This window comes from Zonotrichia leucophrys, chromosome 8 (genome assembly GCF_028769735.1).
Source record: "Zonotrichia leucophrys gambelii isolate GWCS_2022_RI chromosome 8, RI_Zleu_2.0, whole genome shotgun sequence".
Classification (NCBI taxonomy): Eukaryota; Metazoa; Chordata; class Aves; order Passeriformes; family Passerellidae; genus Zonotrichia; species Zonotrichia leucophrys.
This window is the reverse complement of record NC_088178.1, coordinates 22,047,287-22,065,784: the sequence shown is the minus strand read 5'-3', so window position 1 is coordinate 22,065,784 and position 18,498 is coordinate 22,047,287. Positions and strand designations below refer to the sequence as shown.

Here is an 18,498-nt window from a genome sequence, read left to right as displayed (position 1 = left end):
AGGGAAACCTTGTTATTTCAAGCTGTTTTTTCCTCTTGTCCCATTGTCCTCTCAGGCTACACAGGAAATAGGAGAGCAGCAATTTCCTTGCTGCATTTGTTCAGTTGATCCTAGAGAATTTCCCACAGCCCAGAAAACCCCTATAAACCCAACACCCCAAAGAACACAAGGTTCATTGGCCAAACTTTACCTTCTCCAAGTCATGGTTAATCATTCTCACTGCAGACTCCACCTACAGCAGCTTTGCAGGGCTCAGCTTTAGCCTGAGCTATCTGAACTGTTTGCTGACTCATAACAGGGGGAGGGATGGGCCTGGGCAGCCAGGGAAGGTCTCCTGCACCTGCCTTGCTTTTTCTTCTCACCGTGTCCTTCCTCAGAGCCCAGAGGTGCACGTGATGCTCCAGCAGCAGCAGCTGAGGCAGCTCCTGCCAGAGGGGAAGGGGGACACCGGCACTGCCCTCGCCCTGCTCGGGGGCTCCGTGGCAGCCCTGGGGCTCTGGAAATGGCTGGGCAGAAAGAGGATCCAGAGGAAAATGGAAGAGGCTCGGAGGACCCGGGAGGAGGGCATGAAGAAGATGGCAAAGGCTGTGCAGCAGTTCAGGGAGCAGGTAAACCATCCTCCTTGGGGTCTGAGTCCCACTGGGGTGTTTGCTGATGCTGTCCTTCAGATCCTCCTCCAGCTCATGGCCCCATAGCTTTATCAGGAGCAGATGTGCCAGCAGCCCCCAGCAAGAGGAAAGGCTGCCTTGGGAGAAAGGGAGACCACTACCCTCCTCGAGCTGGATGAGGTGTGGTGGGAGTCTGCAGCTTGGGGAAGTGAATTACTCACTGAGAAGTTGTTTTTGAGCAACACAGGTGATGATGCACTGGATCTTCATTGATCCAAACCCCGATTCTTTAATGATCTGGGAATGTCTCTTGCCAATAATGGGTAGAAGCAAGAGAGCTTTTTTTCTCTGCTTAACTCTAAGTTTGCACATCTGCTCACACTCCTCTACCTTTGGCTCTAAAACTTGGCTTCTGGACAGCTCTAGGGTGTCTCCAAAAGCAGCATGCTCAGTCAGTGGCACCTCCCATCAGGCTGCCCAGAAGGTGCCTGCTCTAACCTCACACTGATGAAACACAGGGTTTTCAGTGTCCCCTGGGAGAAACCAGGACATGACATGGGGCTGATTGTGCCAGGCATCCACACATCCAGGCATCAGCACGGCCCTGAATTCTACTGCAACATCACTTCTAACTCCCTTTCCTTTCTGCTCCATTCACTTCTGAATACACACTGGGTGAACCAGCTCACATTTATACAGGTAACACACCTGGAAATGAAGCACACCAGCTACAAGTGATACATATATCTATAACCTTTTTTCTTAAATATAGATCTATATAAATATAAATATATGATATAAAACCTGTAAAAACCTGTGGCACTGAGAACTGCCAGTCTTCTTTACCTGAGTAGACCGCCTGTGAGTCCCTGTTGACTTCCTTGCAGTTTGATGGGCTTGAGCTGTTCAATGTTTGCTCTCAGCCCAGGCTGTCCTGCACTGCCTGTGTCTGTTTTGAGGGATGAAAGGACAGCCTGAGATTTGTGTGCAAGGACTTTGGCACCTTGTGCCCCAGGCAGTGTTTGCTCAGCTGAGGTTATGTCTTGGTCAGTGGCTAAGTCCCACTGTGCCAGGAGGAAGGCACTGCCTTGTCCTCTGCTGCAGTGCATGGACAAGGCCCTTCAGCACCTGGGTTCCTGTGTTTGCATCCTGTTTGTGATATCCAGACTCAGGATAAAACACTTGGCAGCTCAAGGTCAGAGCCTTCACATGCAGGATCTGCCTTTCAGCAAGCTTTGGTGATAATGCTGACAAAACTTAGCAGCCTTTATTTCCTGAGCCAAAGGGTAACTGTGGGGAGGCCTTTGAGCCTTTTAGGGGAACTTCTAGACTAATGTCCTGGAAGAATTTGCCACAGGTTTAGAGCATGCCTCAGTGCTTAGGGTGAGCAAAAGGGGCTTCTGCAGCACTGTGTTAATCTGCCCTTTCCCTGCAGGCCATTGCCCCTTGCCCTGTCCTGGTACTGCCCCTGTGCCCATTGTCCTGACCCCACACTTTAACCAGGACATTGCACTGGTTTCTCATCTTCTGTCCCTGGACTCCTTCAGCATGGCTCTACAATAAACCCTGCTGGAACTCTTACAGAGACCCTTTCAGTCCTTCTTTGCTGACCTGTGATGTGAGTGTGGGTTGAGTGACTGTGCCTGTCTGAGCAGCTTTCTCAGAAGATGCTTTTGGGAGGCAGCAGCAAACACCATCCATTTTCCACACTGCTACATAACTGGAGTTGCTGCCCTGGATCCCCCTCACCTTCCCTCTGCAGGTCCCCAGTGCCCAGAGAGATGCCATTCTGTCCCTGCCCCTGCTGGAACTCTCTGGAAGACTCCAGGAAGGGTCTCTGTCCCCCAGGACCGTCCTCTACACCTACTTGGAGAAGGTGAGTGTCCATCCACAGTGAGATAGACAAAGCAAATCTTTGACATTCTCCATGCCACACTGTGTGTGCTGGTGGCTGAAAAGGCTCGTTGGAGCTGGATTATGACCAGCCTTTAATACAGGAGATATTGAGAGAAAAACGTGCTCTGTCTCCTGGGTCAGATCCTCTGAGCTGGCTTGAGCTGGGATGCTCTGGGGAGGGGGTCACTCAGGCTGTATTTTGTAAATCAAGGTAGCTGCTGGATGCAGCTGTGCAATGATGCTGTTCTTATCCATCACCTGTTCCCAACAAAGGCCCTGGAAGTGACCCAGCAGACAAACTGCTTGCGACACTTTATCCCAGAGTGTGAGGAGCAGCTCCGGGAAATTGAGCGGCGCACGGAGAAGGGGCTGCTCTACGGCATCCCCGTCAGCATCAAGGACCACATCGGCCACAAGGTGCTTCCCTTTGTGCTTCTGGATGTCCCAGCGTGGGTGGGGAAGTGGTGGGAGATGGACAATGGGGAAGGGGCCCAATCCTTCTCTGTCTGCACCACAGGAAACTTGGCTGTGTCTGAGGCAGCTGCAGTGAGCACTCACTCACTCACTCCCCCCACAGTGGGATGTGGGAGAGAGAATAGAAAGGGTTAAAGTGAGAAAACTTGTGGGTTGCGATAAAGACAGTTTATTAGATAAACTGCACACAAGCAAAGCAAAACAAGGAATTAATTCACCACATCCCTTGGGCAGGCAGGTGTTCAGCCACCCCCAGGAGAGCAGGGCTCCATCATGTGTGATGATAACTGGGAAACCCCAAGTTTCCCAGTTACCATCACCACAAACATCACCCAAACATCTTCCCTTCCTTCCTCTTCCCCCAGCTTTCTATGCTGAGCATGACTCCATATGGCATGGAATGTCCCTCTGGTCACTTGGGGTCAGCTGTCCTGGCTGTCCCCTCCCTGTCCCTCATCCCCAGCCTGCTCACTGGTGAGGCAGTGCGAGCTCTGTGCAAGCCCTGCTCAGTAATGACAACAACATCCCTGTGTTATCAACACTGTTTACAACACAAAATCCAAAACACAGCCCTGTAGTTGCTACTGTGAAGAAAATAAACTCTAGCCCAGCCAAAAGCAGCACAAACCTTCATCAGCAGAGAAAAACCAGGGATGAACAGTTAGAGGCACAAATGATTTCTCCTCTGATATGTGATACAGTACAGGCTGCACTAAAGTTGAGCCCCAAATACCAAAGGCTAACTGAAAAAGGCTCATACATTTTGGTTACCTGAGGTTATTCCTTCCCTGAACATCCACTGGTGGATTCACTTGGACAGCAGGATGCTGGGTTTGATCCTGAGCTGGTGCACCTCTGGAGTATGGAGCTGCATTTGGGTCAGGGGAGAAAAGGAGCAAGGAAAAGAGCAAGGAGAACTTCAGAAGAAGCTCTAACCCAGTGAGTGCTTGGCAGCCCTCTGCCAAGGATGGAAGGAGAGGGAGTCCTTCAAGCAAAGGCATTCAAGGGAGTGTGTGACGGTGTTCACAGGGGTCCAAGGATGAGGGCAGAGACGAGGATCTGACTCCTCCCATGTTTCAGAAGGCTTAATTTATTATTTTATGATATATATTACATTAAAACTATACTAAAAGAATAGAAGAAAGGATTTCATCAGAAGGCTAACTAAGAATAGAAAAAGAAGGAATGAATAACAAGGGCTTGTGTCCCAGACAGAGAGTCTGAGCCAGCTGACTGTGACTGGCCATTAATTAGAAACAACCACATGAGGCCAATCACACATGCACTGTTGCATTCCACAGCAGCAGATAATCATTGTTTACATTTTGTTACTGAGGCCTCTCAGCTTCTCAGGAGGAAAAATCCTAAGGAAAGGATTTTTCGTAAAAGATGTCTTTGACAGGAGTGGGTTGGTACAAAACACAACCCCTGAAGGAACGCCAGAGCATCCTTCCAAAAGAGCAAGGGAAGTGCAGTGACTGTGTCCCTTGTCCTTTCTCCTCTCTGCAGGGGCACCTGGCAACCTGTGGGCTCATGCAGTGCCTGGACACTGTGATGGAGGAGGACAGTGTCCTGGTCAAGGTCCTGAAGAAACAAGGGGCCATCCCATTTGCAATGACCAACGTGCCACAATCCCTCTTCAGGTGACATGCATCATCAAAAATCTGGTTGTGCTTCTGAAGGAAAATCCCAGCCTGTAGGGCCCTGGACAGGCTCCTGAGACCTGTCCTGGAGAGTCCCTTTTCCATTATCTGGCAACAATCTCAAGTGAAAGAGCTGTCAGATAAAAGATAAAGAGGGGGGAAAGCCTACCATGAGTTAAGAGAAATGGAGTGCACTTGTGCATGGGAGGGAGAGCAGAGGCTCGTGGGAATGAGCTGTGTCCTGAGGGATTTACAGGGAGCAAATGGCTGCAGATCTTTAGGGGAAGATGAGACAGGATCAGAAACTGCTGCAGCAAATCTCTTAACTGAGGGTGGTCCCTTTCTCTCTGCAGCAGCCCAGCTTCAGGATGAAAGGATGGGGTTGGCTGTGCCCCACAGGCTCTCTGCAGAGGAAAACAAACAAACCCAAGGCACTGGCTGCTCCTCACAGCCTCTTTCCTTTCTTTCTTTGCTCTCCCCAGCTACGAATGCAGCAACCCCATCTTTGGGCAGACCTTGAACCCCCTGAACCCCCAGAGGAGCCCCGGGGGCTCCTCGGGAGGGGAGGGAGCTCTGATTGCAGGGGGAGGCTCCATCCTGGGCATGGGCTCGGACCTGGGCGGCAGCATCCGCCTGCCCTCCAGCTTCTGCGGGCTCTGCGGGCTCAAACCCACCGCCGAGAGACTCAGGTAACCTTTGAGTAGTCACCAACTGCAAATAAAATCTAAAATAAGAGTTTGCATCAAATAAAATAATTTATTTATTTTCTAAAAAAAAAAAAAAAAAAGACATGAGACAGAGTAGAAATTCTCCGGAGTAAAAATCCGTTTTGGTTTAGGTGAAATGTGCGCCTTTGAGTCGTCTGTGGTTTGAAAACACGGCTATTTAGTCTGACTGCAAAAAGCCTAAGCTCAGAGAAACTGCTTCAGTGAAAGACAAAGATAAAGGAAGAAGAGACAGAGGGTGATAGAGACAGAACACTGCTGAGAGCAGGTCAACCTGACCCACAGAATTTCTACTCTGTCTCACTGTGGTTGCCCCCCAACCTGCTTATGGTCAGGCTGGGCTGAAGGGGAAAGCACTGGGTGAGTACTTGGAGGGAGGAGGGAGTGTGGCTCTTAAAGGGTGGCTTGCTTTGCTCCAAACCTCTCCCAGGAGATGGCCTGATTAAATTCAGTGGGAAATTAGCAGTTTTCATTGTAAATCTAGCCTGGAGTTAAAAGTAAAAGGGAGTTAAAGGTGTTAAATAATGCCAAAATGGAACAGTTTTGGTTCAACCAAAACTAAGACCTATTGGGGTTTAGGTTTGCTTATTTTGGCCAAAATTTCCTGGTTTGAACTACTCGGTGGTGTTGATGGATCCCCAGGGTGAGGTGAGAGATGAGAATTTGACTCTAAGTTCTCAGAAGGCTGATATTATATTATATTATATTATATTATATTATATTATATTATATTATATTATATTATATTATATTATATTATATTATATTATATTATATTATATTATATTATATTATATTATCATACTAAAACTATACTAAAGAAAGAGAAAATACATATCAGAAAGCTAAAAAGGAATGAATAATAAAAACTTGTGACAGACTCAGAGTCCAACACAGCTGGCTGTGATTGGCTATTAATTAAAAAGAATTTATATGTTTGGTAAACAATTCTCCAAATCACATTCTAAAACAGCTAAAGAGAGAGAAGCTGAAGCTTCTCAGCTTCCCAGGAGAAGAAATCTTAATGAACATATTTTTCATAAAATATCACAGTAACACTATTCATATCAAATTTTTGAAATAATTTCCTTCTGTTTCTGGTCCTGAGCTGGAGACCTCACATACTTTTCAAACATACTGTCAATATTTCCCCATTACTGAAATGACAATGCACTTCTTTTCTCACAGCCTGTCTGGAGTGACTGGCCCTGTCAATGGCATCCTGGCAGGTACATGACTTTTAAATTCCTTTTCCCTATATCCTGTGAAGAGCCTGATGTTCTCCTGCAGGCCAGGAGGAAACCTGAGACAGCAAAGTCCTGTCTGGAGTCCATCTGAAACTTCCCTCATTGCCTGCCCACCCTGACGTGGCTGTGCAGAGGGGTGGGCTGGGGTTGGCACATCCTTCTGCTCACTGTGGGTGTTTGCTCTTGTCCCATGCAGTCCCTTGTGCCCTGGGGCCCATGGCACGGGACGTGGACAGCCTGGCCCTGTGCATGAAGGCTCTGCTCTGCCAGGAGATGTTCCAGCTGGACCCCACTGTGCCCCCCATCCCCTTCAACGAGGAGGTGAGGCCTCACCCAGCAAGCCCTGGTTCCTTCAAGGGTCCAGTTATCTTTACAGGACTGGTTTTTGGTAAAATAGCTCTCTTTGAGGGCACAATTCATAATTCTCATTTGAAAAAAACAGGCAAATCAGTAGTTATCCTGTCTGTCTTCTCAGCTGGAATGCTGTTTATTGAATTCTGAGGATCCAGGAAAGAGCAGGGAAGAAGGCAACACTGGGAGCAAATAGCTGGAGATCTTTAGGAAATAATGTGACAGGATGAGAAACTGCTGCAGCAAATCTCTTAACTGAGAGTGTTCCCTTTCTCTCTGCAGCAGACCAGCTTCAGGAGGTTTTTATACCTCCACACTTTTTATCAGTGGTTGAATCCCCTTGTCTGGAGTGGCTGTTCTCCTCCTAAGGAGGGCCTAGAGAAAAAGGCAGGGGTAGACATTTGGAAAGGGTAACTATAAACAGCAAACCAGAATATTACTCACTCCTTAGCATTTGGAGCTCTTCTGCAGTCAGTGTCAGTGTGGGAGCAGGCCTTCCCCCAGCAGGGTGGGTGTCAAAAATGAGAGATTTAGGTCACCTAAAGAATCACTGTCAAAGGCACTGCAAAAATCAGGTTTTAATACAAATTTGCACAAGGGTGACAAAGTTCAATGACAGGGGTCACTCTGTTGCTTACTCTGAAGATGGAGCACACAAAGGAAAATCAGCTTAGTGTCACTTTGGAATGATTTGCCTGGAGATTGGGAGTGCAAAGGACAAGGGTACAAAGGGCAGGGAAGACCCTCCCATTGAGTCACAGGGTTCAGAGAGGACCCCCCTTGCTTTCTAAACTCCTGACAGAGCCTAGGCACAGCTGAGTCCAATCCTAGCCCCAGACTGGCAACAGTTCAGATCTGAGAATTTAATAGGGAAATACAAGGAGTAGGGGAGACCCTCCCACTGCATCCAGTCTTAGTCCCAGATGTGGTCAATGGTGGATGTCTAAAGGATTTTCACAACAATCCCATTAGTAATAGTGTGAGGGTCTCAGTTGTTGTTGTGGGTTTCTCTGGGTCTGCATTGAAGGCACTTGAGACAGTAGTTCATGTTCAGACTCAGGTGTTTATCATTTCTTATCAGTAAAACAGTCTCACTACTGTGAATTCAGCAGCTTTTCATTAGAAGGCACAAAATGGATAACAATCTCTTGTTACAAGGTCTTTTAAGACTAAACTACCCAATTAAGAACTGACACCTGGATTATTTTCCCTTTTAACCCAATAACTGATCCCAAAGAGCCTGCAATGGGGACTTTTCTGCCCAATTACAAAATGCCACCCAAACCCATGGAGAAGGAGGAAGAAGAAGCACGAAGAAACCCAGGATGACACCCTGTGCCCCCCATCTTGCTTCCATCCACAACATACTAAAAATCCCAAACCCTAAATTTCTCACCAAGTGATACACCTACACTGCTCTCTATAATCTATTTCACATTTTTGTGGATTCCAGTCTATCTTGACATCTAGAAAACTTTCTCCATGGATGAGGGTCAGTCAGCGCTCTCCTGGGGATCTGGGCACCTCAGAGCAGACAGAGAAATATTCCTGGTGCCCTGGGTTTCCACAGAATAGGAATGATAGCTGGTGTCTCCTTGCTCCAGGTGTACTCCAGCTCCGCTCCCCTGCGTGTCGGGTACTATGACACTGACGGCTACTTCCCTCTGCCCCCCTGCATGAGGAGGGCAGTGAAGGAAACCAGGAGTGCTCTGCAGGCAGCTGGGCACCAGGTGAGCACCACCACCCCCTGCCCTGATCCCCAGGGCGTCCCCAGCCTCGCTCCTCGCTGAGGAAATCACCCTTCAGAAACCAGCACAGCTCCCAAGCACTCCTGTGGGGAACATGACCTGGCTGAGGTGTGGGATTATGTTACTCCAGCCACAGAGACCCCTCTGCCTAAGGGAGAAGTGCATCCCATGGGCAACCAGCAGGAATAATCTCATGGGGAGATTATTGGATGGAAAATGGTTGAACCAGGGCTTCTCTTGGCACATGGAGCCCAGGGAGGTGCTGCTCTGCCTCTGAGGATTATCCACATTTGGGTCTTGGACGCTATTCACATCCCCAGACTGCCACATAATCCTGTGTTTTGGTGCAGCTGGTGCCCTTCTCTCCCCCTCGGATCCCCTATGTCATGAATGAGCTGTTTATGAAGACCTTTTTTGCTGATGGAGGCCGTGCCTTCTTGGATGTGTTGTAAGTAGGAGCCCTGTGGCAGCAGTGCTGCCAACACCTCCATCCCCATGCCATGAGCATGGCACAGGCACAAGGAGCCCAGCTCTCCCACCCCAAACAGGCAACACTCAGGTCTCTGAGGAAGGGCAAACAGCTTCTCTGAAATCACCCCATCCTCCTGTCATCTCTCAGCACAGGAAATATTGTGGATCCAGGCTTGAAAGCACAGGTGAATTCCTGCAAGATGCCAAGGCTGGTGAAGAAGCTGCTGGCTCTGCTTCTTAAACCTCTGGTGAGTGCCTGTCCCTCAGGACAGGAACAGGGGCTTCCTGGGGTAACACTGGTTACTGCAGCCCAGTGTCATGTCCCTAAGGAACCTCGTGCCTTTCCAGTTCCCCCGCCTGGCTGACCACCTGAGCTCCATGGCTGGAATGAGGTAAGATGGAATTGTCCCCAGTGATGTCCATGGAAATGGGTGATACCTTCTCCTCCAGGTGTCCTTGGCTGGGGGGACTGGATTCACAACACAGGCTGTGATCTCTCCCTGCAGGGGCTGTCCCTCATTCTTGGCCATGGCTTTACTGCCCCTAGCAAAATCCTGACAGGAATGGGGCACTTGAATGGATAAGGTCATTACAGGAAGCCTGTGGAAGAGATGAGTATTAAATCCAGGCCCATCAGGAAAGCCTTCTCTCCAGCACTTCCAGACATTTGCTGCTTAATTGGTTGGCCAGATGCCAAAGGAAACTTTAGGAAGATTGTGAAAGCTGTATTGTTTCAAGCAATTGCTAAAATCACCAGGGCTTATCAACCCAGAAGACTATTTAAGCAATTCCTCCCCTTCTTACAGCTTAAAGATGTTGCTATGATTTCCACTTGCAGGTCAGTGCAGGAGATGTGGGATCACCAGCATCAAATACAGGTTTGTTTTGAGGACTTTCCTCTTTGGCATCATGCTGCAAGTTGAGGCTTTGTGGCAAGCACTGGGTCAGACAGAGCCATCGGTTTGGAAAGGGATTGTGCAGGGGAGAGGCTGCTGGGGAGGAGACAGGATGGAGGGAAAGGCACAAAGAATGATAGGAATGGGGTGGATGGGCTTTTGAGTCAGCCCAGACAGAGCTTCAGTGGTTGCTTGCAGTGAAGGCTGTCCTGGGAGTGGGCATGGCCGGAGTGGGACATTCCAAATTCCTGGCCACACGCAGTGGAGGCAAACACAGGCTGCTCTGCCCCATCCCTTGAGCACCTCTGCCTGCTGCTGCCTCCTCAGCTGTGCCTGGAGAGGCTGAGAGGCTGCAGGCATGGCCATGGCTCCATGACACGTCCCTCTCCTCCCCAGGTGTACCGCTCCCAGTTCATCAGCCAGTGGCAGCAACTCCAGCTGGATGTGGTGCTATGCCCTGTCCTGGGGCCTGCCTTCACCATGGGATACCCCAGGAAACTCCTCGGTGAGTGAGTCTGGGCCCTTCCCAGGAGGGCAGAGAAACACAGTGGCTGAGACTGGAGGGAAGCACCCACTGCCATGGAGCTTCACTGCTCACCCAAGCATTTCATGGGAATTAGGAAGGAAAAGTAACTACACAGATCTCTCTGAGCAAGTGGAGACAGACACAGCTCTCAGGGGCTTCAGGGAATATGGAATGTGTAAGTTTGAGGGCAGGAGGCTGTGACAGCCTGCATCCTCTCCTGCTTCTCCCAGGTGCCATCTCCTCCACGATGCTGTACAACGTCTTGAACTTCCCCGCCGGGGTTGTCCCTGTCAGTACTGTGACAGAGGCGGATGAGGAAGAGCTAAAGCTTTACAAAGGATGCTGTGATGACCCCTGGGACCGGACACTGAAACAGGTAGGGGAGGTGGTGGAGCAGACAGTGCTGATGTGTGTTCAGGTTACAGTTTCCATGGTATCAGGGGCTCCTAAATACCTCCATTACTATGGGCACAAAAAAATTTGTATCTTTATACACCCCTTGCTAATCCCCAAACCCACCTTGAACACACCCCCTTGCTGTTCTCCCGGGCTCCCAACAGGTAATCACTAAGTTTGGGGGGACGAAAGGGTCCCCCACAGGCTGAAGCACCAAGGAGTCATGCAGCAAAGCTTCTGGGAGCAGGTCCTTGCAACAGCCACAGCCCACAGCACTGCACTGCACTTTTCTCCTGCTCCACATTGCCTCCAACCAGGCCCAGGCTGTCAGTGGCGCATGGGTCAGGAATGAGGATGCTGAAGGAAAAGGGATCTGCCTACAAGACAGCCCAAGGCAGAGCTGGCTGGGGTGTGTGGGGGGCAAAGTGTCTCAAACACATTACCCAAGATTTGGCAACCATTTCTATCAGAGAAAGGCAAGACCCTTCCCTCTGCCCAGCACACTAACAGGGCTCAAACCCCACCTTCTCCAGGCTGTGGGATGAACCACAGGCCCAAACCAAGCTCCCAAAACCTGCTGGAGGTGTGAGGGGTCCCTGGATAGCCCCTGACTGTTCATGCCCCTCTGCAGGCTGTGGAAGGAGCCGTGGGCATGCCCGTGGCCGTGCAGTGCGTGGCCCTGCCGTGGCAGGAGGAGCTGTGCCTGCGCTTCATGAAGGAGGTGGAGACCCTCAGCCGTGCTGGCAGGAGAGTGGCATAGTCACCATGGCCACCAGGGAGAAGGGACAGTGCTGCACGACTGCCACCAGCAGTGCACAGACTGCACTGGGGACAGGAGGAGGAAGGAAACGCCACCTCCTGCCCCCTCTCCTTGCCAATAAACACAGATCCTGTAAGGAACCCTGCAGGACTGGCTGAGGATAGGCTCAAACAGTGGTGAATCTAGGAACTGCACTTCCAGCAAGGATGGATGGCCATGGATGTGGGTTCATCCCTATTTCCACCAGTGCTGCCTCCTGCAGAAGCAGGGTGGTGCTGAGAGGAAAGGATTACAGAAGTTCAACAGTATTTTCTTGCTGGCAGTGGAGTAACTTCATATGGATGGAACTATGGGCTCCCCCCTGAGGAATTCGTGTCCATCACTTCCCACCGCTGTAATTTGCTCACAAAAATAAAATTGTAACTATTAAACAACTCCCATGATAAATTCCAGTAATCCTTCACTGATGGTGATGATTCTACAAACAAAGTTACTACTCAAAATCATACAAGCACCTGCTTACTAGACATTAAATGGCATCTAGCATGGGAATATTCACACTTATCCACAGCCTTGCTGGCTGAGAGGGATAGCAACAGTCACTGGCCTCTGCACAGCACCACATCTCCAGCATCCCAAGCACATTTCCAACCCCACAGGAGGGGCACTCTTAGGAGCCTCTGGTTTCAGGACCTCAGGCTGCTCTCTCTGAAGGCAGGAGATAAGCACAGACAGATGCAACTCATTTATGCAGATGGTGAGATCTGGGACAGAAAGGCTGAGATCCCCAGATGGTGTTTGTTAACCCAAACCTGCTTATGCAGGATCAAAGCAGTCAGACAGGAGGAAGAGAGCAGCGCCATTTATCCCATCCCACACAGATGGATAAATTGCTCCCTCTGATAAAACCTCTCTCTCTTTCTTAGATTAAACACCCCAGTCTCAAACAGATAAGCATTCAGGAAACACCACAGCAGGTCTTTCTCATTTATTCCCCATGTCTGCAGTAAAAAAGCAGGTTTCCTTTGGGACATTTTAGAAAGAAAAATAAATATAAAGCAGTTCTGCTATCCCTTAAATACTGGGCTATTTCCTGGAAGCAGACAGACAGATTCTGCGGCCCCTTCTACTCCCGACGTAATTTGCAGAAGTACATGGGCCCAAAGTTGGCTGTGAGGTGAGGCAGGACAAGCTCCCCGAGCCGGCACTCCGAGAAGAAGGAAAAGGTGTCCTGGAAGAGCGTCCTGAAGTGGCTCAGGTCCTCTGGGTGGATGCTGATGTTGAACTGGGCTCGTGCCACGTCCAGAGCCCTCTCCACCACGCACTCATTCTGCAGCGGGGACAGCGAGCACGTGGAGTACAGCACAGCTCCTCCCGGCCTGGCCGCCAGGATCCCAGCCCTGCAGCACGGGGAGCACACACACGGTCACCAGCAGGGCACCCAGGGACATCCCCACCCACCGAAATGGGGACTCACAGGAAGGGACAGACAGCCCCCACTGAACTCCACACAGGCTCGGCAGTCTGAGTCACTGCAACATGAGGAGTGTTTTGGGCAAAGAGTCAAACAGCACTCATATTGATAAAGAACTTAACATGGGAGATACTACTGCAGAGCAGATGGAAGGTGTAATTCTGCAGTCACATCCAAAGGAATGGGATATATGTACAGGGGAAGAGATTCCTGCAGTTCAAGTGCTGCCATGGGGCTCTCTAATCTGCGTCCTTATTGCCACAGCAGTGACAAGTTGTGGCATTTCCCAGCACCACATGTCCTCCCATGTCCTGGGACAGCTGGAATCCTCTAGGGCTGACTGCCAGGACCCAGGAGATCACCACCCAAAACACCTGTACCCATCCTGCTCCTTAGACCTTCTCCCTATATCCTACAGCTACTGCTGGGGACAGAAGGACAAGGGGGTCAGGCCTTGGTGATCTGACCAAGAACATCTGCACTTTCTTACACTTACTGTGATTTCGCATGTTCCAACTACTGCCAGAAAACCACACATGGTTTCCACACTTCCTAGCTGGGGACAGAGTAAGGAGAGGTTTCAGGGAACACAACACAACCGAGCTCACTCACATCAGCAGCTGCAGCTGCAGCATGGGCAGCATCTGGCGCTCTTTGGTTCGCCTCCTGTGGAAGATGTTGTTGTCCTCCTCCATGGCAGAGTGTCTGTCTGTTGTGCAGGGCACATCCACCAGCACCTGCAGCAGCAGAGGTCCCACCTCAGCCCCCTGCACAGGTCAAGCTCAGCCCCATGCCCACCTCCTCCACCCCTGCCAGTGCCCAAACACAGGTGTGCACCACACTGAACTGTACCCATCTGGCTGTTTTGGCATTTTGGGAATGTGCAAAAATGGTGGAAAACATCCTGCACTAACTCATGTTTTCATTTAATGTCCCTGCTCTGTGTGTGTCCCTGGCAATGCTCCTGCAGCACGCACAGGCATTGCTGCTGCAGCCTCCCAGAGTACCCGACCCACCCCTGGAACACCAAACCCATCCCCTGTGGCTGGACATGGCTGAGAAGCCAGAATTATCTAATCTTCACATTTAACCCCTTCCAGGTGATGGACAAGAACAGGATTTCTAAAGGGTAAAAGTACAACTCTAGATGCACATATGCACCAAATCCTGCAGGAAGGGACAGCAGGAGGAAATATTACTCCTTATGTGGCTTGGTCTTCTCTCTCTTCATTTATGATTACAGAAAACTGCACAATTACATGGAAGGATAACCTGCTGTCTTACTCAAAAAGAGGAGGGAAGTGACCTTGATGGGTTTATCCTCACTAGTTCCCAATACATACCTTATGGAAAGTGCCTCCTTTCACCTGGTCCCAGTCCCTTCCGTCGTAGGACGTGACACTCACAGTGTCCCTGACTTCTTTGGGGACATAGCTCTGCAGAATCTGGTACAACCTCTTTGTCCGGGAAACGGAGACGTCGTTGGCTGCCAGATGCCCTGACAGGACAGAACAGACACACTGGAATGTCACTTCTGCAGAAACACACCTGATTCCAGCTCTTACACACAGAATTATTAATGGCCAGGCATCAATGGGTGCAGTACACTGCTCCAGCCCTGTTTAACACAGGAACAAGGGAACACCCATCCCCACTCACCACAAAACCCAGTCTGCAGCAGAGCCAGAGTCTTCCCACCCGGAGCAGCACAGAGGTCAAGGACAAAGTCATCTGGCTGCACGTCGAGTGCCAGCACAGGCAGGAGAGATGCTGCATCCATGAGGTAATAGTCGAGGAGTCCCAGACCATCCGGCCTGGAAATCATCAGTTTGCACAACAAAAGCAAATGTTGGAGGGGAAAAGAAGGTAAAAGAGCAGTTGGAAGTGAGGATGGTGACACATGGAAGCAGCCCCTGAGGCTGGCAGAGACCAGGGTGGTCAGTCAGGGATGTCTCACCGTGCAGGGCGAAAGCGCGTGATGTCACCCCTGGGGAAGGTGTAACACTTGATTTTGGAGCTGATGGATGTGCAGAGTGGTGGGGACATCTCTGCCTGTGTCACCATTTCTGCCTGCATCCCAGTCCTGCCCTCACCAGAGCCTTCCTGGCACCCTGTGGCCGCTTCCCCCACAGCCGCACCCCGCTGCCATTGCTGCACCTTCTGGAGGGCCTCAGAAATGAAATCAGTGGCGTTGAGCAGCTCCAGCTCTTCAGGAACATGGTCAGCAGCAGCGAAGTTGTTGAGGAGGGCCCCATATTTCTGCTCACAGAGCAGGCCAGCACGGACTGAGGGCCACAGGGCCCCCAGGTGCAGGCTGTAGCTGGTGTCAAAGTGGTGCAGCGCCAGCCGCGTGGACGGGATGCGTGGGGCCGTGGCAGCCTGGTGGGGAAAAACAACAGAAGTGTTAAAAGGCAAAATACCTCGACACCCAGCACCCCCACCCAGCCTTCACGCTCTTCTGGGAGAACCCAGCACTGGGTTCTGGGCTGCCAGAAGTCCATGAGGCCTTTCTGGAGTGTGTGACAGGACCGGAGGGAATGGCATGAAGCTGTGACAGGGGAGGCACTGCTGTATGACAGGAAAAGGCTCCCCAGGGAAGGGGTCCACACCAAGCCTGTCTGAGCTCAAGAAGCATTTGGACAATGCTCTCAGGCACAGGGCGGGACGGCTGTGCAGGGCCAGGAGCTGCATCCTGGTGCATCCCTTCCAAATCAGCACATTCAGTGATTCCAGGACTCTGTGAATGGCTGAATGTGGCGGGGGGTCCGGGGTGGGCACGGCTGCACACAGAGCGGCGGCAGGAGGGTGAAATGGGCGATGAGAAGGGGATTTGCACCGGGTTAGCGGGGACAAGAGCGGGGTGCAAGCAGCGCCGTGCAAGGCCGTGCTCCGGTCCCACCCCGGTCCGGCTCACCCATTTCTCCTTGTGCCGGTGCCGGCGCGGCGCCGCTCCCGGTGTCGGTGTCGCTCCTGTCCCCGGTGCCCGGCGCAGCAGCCCGACCGCCGCCCGCCCGCGCCCGCCCAGCGCCGCCATCGCCGCTCGCCTTCCGGGGCGGGACCGGGAGCGCTCGGAAAGGGCTGCGGGCGGCCGGGCCCGGGGAACGGGGCTGTGCTCAGTGCTCTCTAAGGTCCCTTCCAACCTAAACGTCCGGTAATTTCTGAGCTGGCTGCTGAAAACGGTCCGGCAACAATCGCTCTTTGCAGCGGCACAGCTGGACCCTGCCCTGTGCCACAGGGAAAAAACAATAACCTAAACCTACTGGAACCTACATGGTACCCTTAACCCAATAAAGCCTGAAATCCGTCAGCAAAAGGACCATGAACCACTATATGGATAAACAACAGCCAAATTTATAAGGTGGTGGCTTTCATTCCACTTTGAAGAATAGCCGTGAGATACCCTAGTTTTCCTCCTACCATTGTCTCTTGAGAAAGGAGTAGGCAGAGCACAGACAGGGCAGTCCCAGGGTGAGCAGAATAGGCTGGTAACTCACACAGAAAGGCTTTAGCTCCCCCCAGGTGACCCTGTGACCCTGACCGGGGCGTGAGTAGCTGAACCACCCCCATGCACCTCCACAGGCATGTGGTTGGTTTCGTGGGCAAGAAGGCAGAGCTGGCGGCTGCCAGGAGGCTCTGTCAGCCCCTGGCAGAAGCAGGAGACAGTGAGGGACAGCTGACAGCTTTCCCCTGAGGGTGTGACAAACTTCTATCTCCTCGAAAAGGGTCACTCCCTTCAGTCTAACTTGGTCAGAAAATACTGTGTGAACAACACTGTTCTTGAGGGGCTTAGGAATAATCTTTGTGGCTCCAACAGACAAATTCTCCCCCACAGGACTGGGCTGCAGCAGCTGTCCATTTTGGCAGCACCAAAAATAACATTCCCACAAGAGAGGAAAACTCTCCTGCCCTTAACTTGGCTCTGGCACACACTGATTTCATCTTAACCCAGTGCAAGTCAGAAGCATGAGAACTAGGAAATAAACAGAAGGCACTTCCACAGGAACTCTCAATGTTTAATATGGACAATTACAGAACATCAACACGTTGTTTGTTTTGTTTTTGCACAGCTGCACATCTTCCATGAGCACAGAGGCAGTGACAGGCTGCCAGGAAGCCGTTTCATTCATGCTCAGCACAGAGGATGGACTGCAGGAAGCAGAACTGTGATCCAGGAACCGCTGGCACCGGCTGTGGAAGCAGATGGACAACCATGCCCCCCTTCACTTCAGCTTACTGAAAAGCTTGTGAGCAACCTGGAAAGAAAGAGAGCCTTCAGTAACTCATGAGAGGGAAATCTGCAAGGTGCTGCCTATTGGTTTTCTGGGCCAACAATGCACACAGCTTCACAGCCCTTGCTTTTGCTCTGCAAAACGTCATTCAAGAATGCTATTGAGATGCCTTGCAAAGCTTCAGCTCAGGTTCAAAAGCCTTAACTTTAAAATGGCAAGTACAAGACAGAAATAGCTAAGCGCTATTTGCAGGGTACAAACACTGTTTGAATTATTTCATTGTTTAATAAGCACAGAATCCCAGCTAAACCTGCTGTAACAAGGACGAACTAAACAATAAACAAGACAGAGGGACAGAAGGCAGCTCTGCTCAGGCCCGCAGCACTTACACAGTGGTCCCTGGCGTGCAGGAAGTCGAAGAGCTCCTCAGTGCACTGCTCCTCCGTGTGGGAGCGGGAGGCCACCCGCTCGTTACACAGCTCCAGCTGCTCCCGCGCCTTCACGCATTTCTCGATCTGCTCGCACTGCTCCCGCAGCGTGGTCAGGGGGTCCTGCGGACACGGGGCTGCGGTGAGCACCGGGGCAGCCCCGCACACAGCTTTCCCCGAGCCCCTTCAAGAGAGAGCCCGGCATCCACCCCGCAGCCCGGCCTCGCCACGGAGCTCCGGCCCGCGGGCCCAGCGCGGCCCCGCCCGAGCCCCCCGAGCCTGTTCGGCGGCGCTAGCGGCTCCCGGCAGCCGGCTCTGGCAGCTGCAAGTCCCCGCCGCGGCTCCTCGTCTTACCACGAGCTCTTGCTCTTCCTCTTCCTCCTGCGGAAAGACAAGAAGCACACCGTTAGTGCCTGCCCTGCCTGCCTGCCGGCCGGGGGAGCAGAGCGGCCCCGCGCTCACCTCGGCACAGGGATCACCGCGCTGCCCCATCGCGCTCCCGCCGCACAGAAGGACTCGCCAGGGTCACCCGCCGGAAGCGCCGCTGCCCGCGCCGGTAGCGGAAGCGCTCCCTCCGCAGGGCGGTGCTTCGGCCCGGGGCGCGGCCCTTCCAAACATGGCAGCCG

The 18,498-nt window shown here is 51.7% G+C and overlaps 3 protein-coding genes across 3 annotated transcripts; 1 reads left to right on the top strand and 2 right to left on the bottom strand.

Annotated features, from left to right (window-relative positions):
* The first annotated feature begins 234 nt into the window (after window positions 1–234).
* On the top strand, window positions 235–12,193 carry LOC135451216 (vitamin D3 hydroxylase-associated protein-like). Its single transcript, XM_064720192.1, has 15 exons — window positions 235–608; window positions 2,371–2,484; window positions 2,778–2,921; window positions 4,488–4,621; window positions 5,104–5,310; window positions 6,535–6,575; window positions 6,790–6,914; window positions 8,549–8,674; window positions 9,043–9,140; window positions 9,312–9,411; window positions 9,512–9,555; window positions 10,002–10,041; window positions 10,456–10,564; window positions 10,816–10,961; window positions 11,613–12,193. Exons 1-15 carry the CDS (start codon window positions 396–398, stop codon window positions 11,739–11,741), a joined length of 1,770 nt encoding a protein of 589 aa, XP_064576262.1. The 5' UTR covers window positions 235–395; the 3' UTR covers window positions 11,742–12,193.
* Window positions 12,194–12,714: 521 nt separating this feature from the next.
* Window positions 12,715–16,273, bottom strand: NSUN4 (NOP2/Sun RNA methyltransferase 4). Its single transcript, XM_064719663.1, has 6 exons — window positions 16,130–16,273; window positions 15,173–15,594; window positions 14,875–15,029; window positions 14,559–14,713; window positions 13,828–13,952; window positions 12,715–13,141 (listed from the first exon to the last, which is right to left on the bottom strand). Exons 1-6 carry the CDS (start codon window positions 16,247–16,249, stop codon window positions 12,868–12,870), a joined length of 1,251 nt encoding a protein of 416 aa, XP_064575733.1. The 5' UTR covers window positions 16,250–16,273; the 3' UTR covers window positions 12,715–12,867.
* A 934-nt stretch (window positions 16,274–17,207) lies between these two features.
* On the bottom strand, window positions 17,208–18,471 carry LOC135450833 (cytochrome b-c1 complex subunit 6, mitochondrial). Its single transcript, XM_064719376.1, has 4 exons — window positions 18,335–18,471; window positions 18,227–18,253; window positions 17,834–17,995; window positions 17,208–17,468 (listed from the first exon to the last, which is right to left on the bottom strand). Exons 1-4 carry the CDS (start codon window positions 18,362–18,364, stop codon window positions 17,436–17,438), a joined length of 252 nt encoding a protein of 83 aa, XP_064575446.1. The 5' UTR covers window positions 18,365–18,471; the 3' UTR covers window positions 17,208–17,435.
* Between the last annotated feature and the right edge of the window lie 27 nt (window positions 18,472–18,498).

Excerpts from the sequence above, each read along its gene's own strand:
- LOC135451216 (XM_064720192.1), top strand. The coding sequence starts at position 396 with ATGCTCCAGCAGCAGCAGCTGAGGCAGCTCCTGCCAGAGGGGAAGGGG. Across the intron at positions 4,622-5,103 it reads GTGCCACAATCCCTCTTCAG|CTACGAATGCAGCAACCCCA; the intron begins GTGACATGCATC and ends TGCTCTCCCCAG. Across the intron at positions 9,412-9,511 it reads CTCTGCTTCTTAAACCTCTG|TTCCCCCGCCTGGCTGACCA; the intron begins GTGAGTGCCTGT and ends GTGCCTTTCCAG.
- NSUN4 (XM_064719663.1), bottom strand. The coding sequence starts at position 16,249 with ATGGCGGCGCTGGGCGGGCGCGGGCGGGCGGCGGTCGGGCTGCTGCGC. Across the intron at positions 15,595-16,129 it reads ACCGGCACAAGGAGAAATGG|GCTGCCACGGCCCCACGCAT; the intron begins GTGAGCCGGACC and ends TTTCCCCACCAG. Across the intron at positions 14,714-14,874 it reads GCTGCAGACTGGGTTTTGTG|GGCATCTGGCAGCCAACGAC; the intron begins GTGAGTGGGGAT and ends CTGTCCTGTCAG.
- LOC135450833 (XM_064719376.1), bottom strand. The coding sequence starts at position 18,364 with ATGGGGCAGCGCGGTGATCCCTGTGCCGAG. Across the intron at positions 18,254-18,334 it reads GCGGTGATCCCTGTGCCGAG|GAGGAAGAGGAAGAGCAAGA; the intron begins GTGAGCGCGGGG and ends GTCTTTCCGCAG. Across the intron at positions 17,469-17,833 it reads TGCACGCCAGGGACCACTGT|GTTGCTCACAAGCTTTTCAG; the intron begins GTAAGTGCTGCG and ends CTTTCTTTCCAG.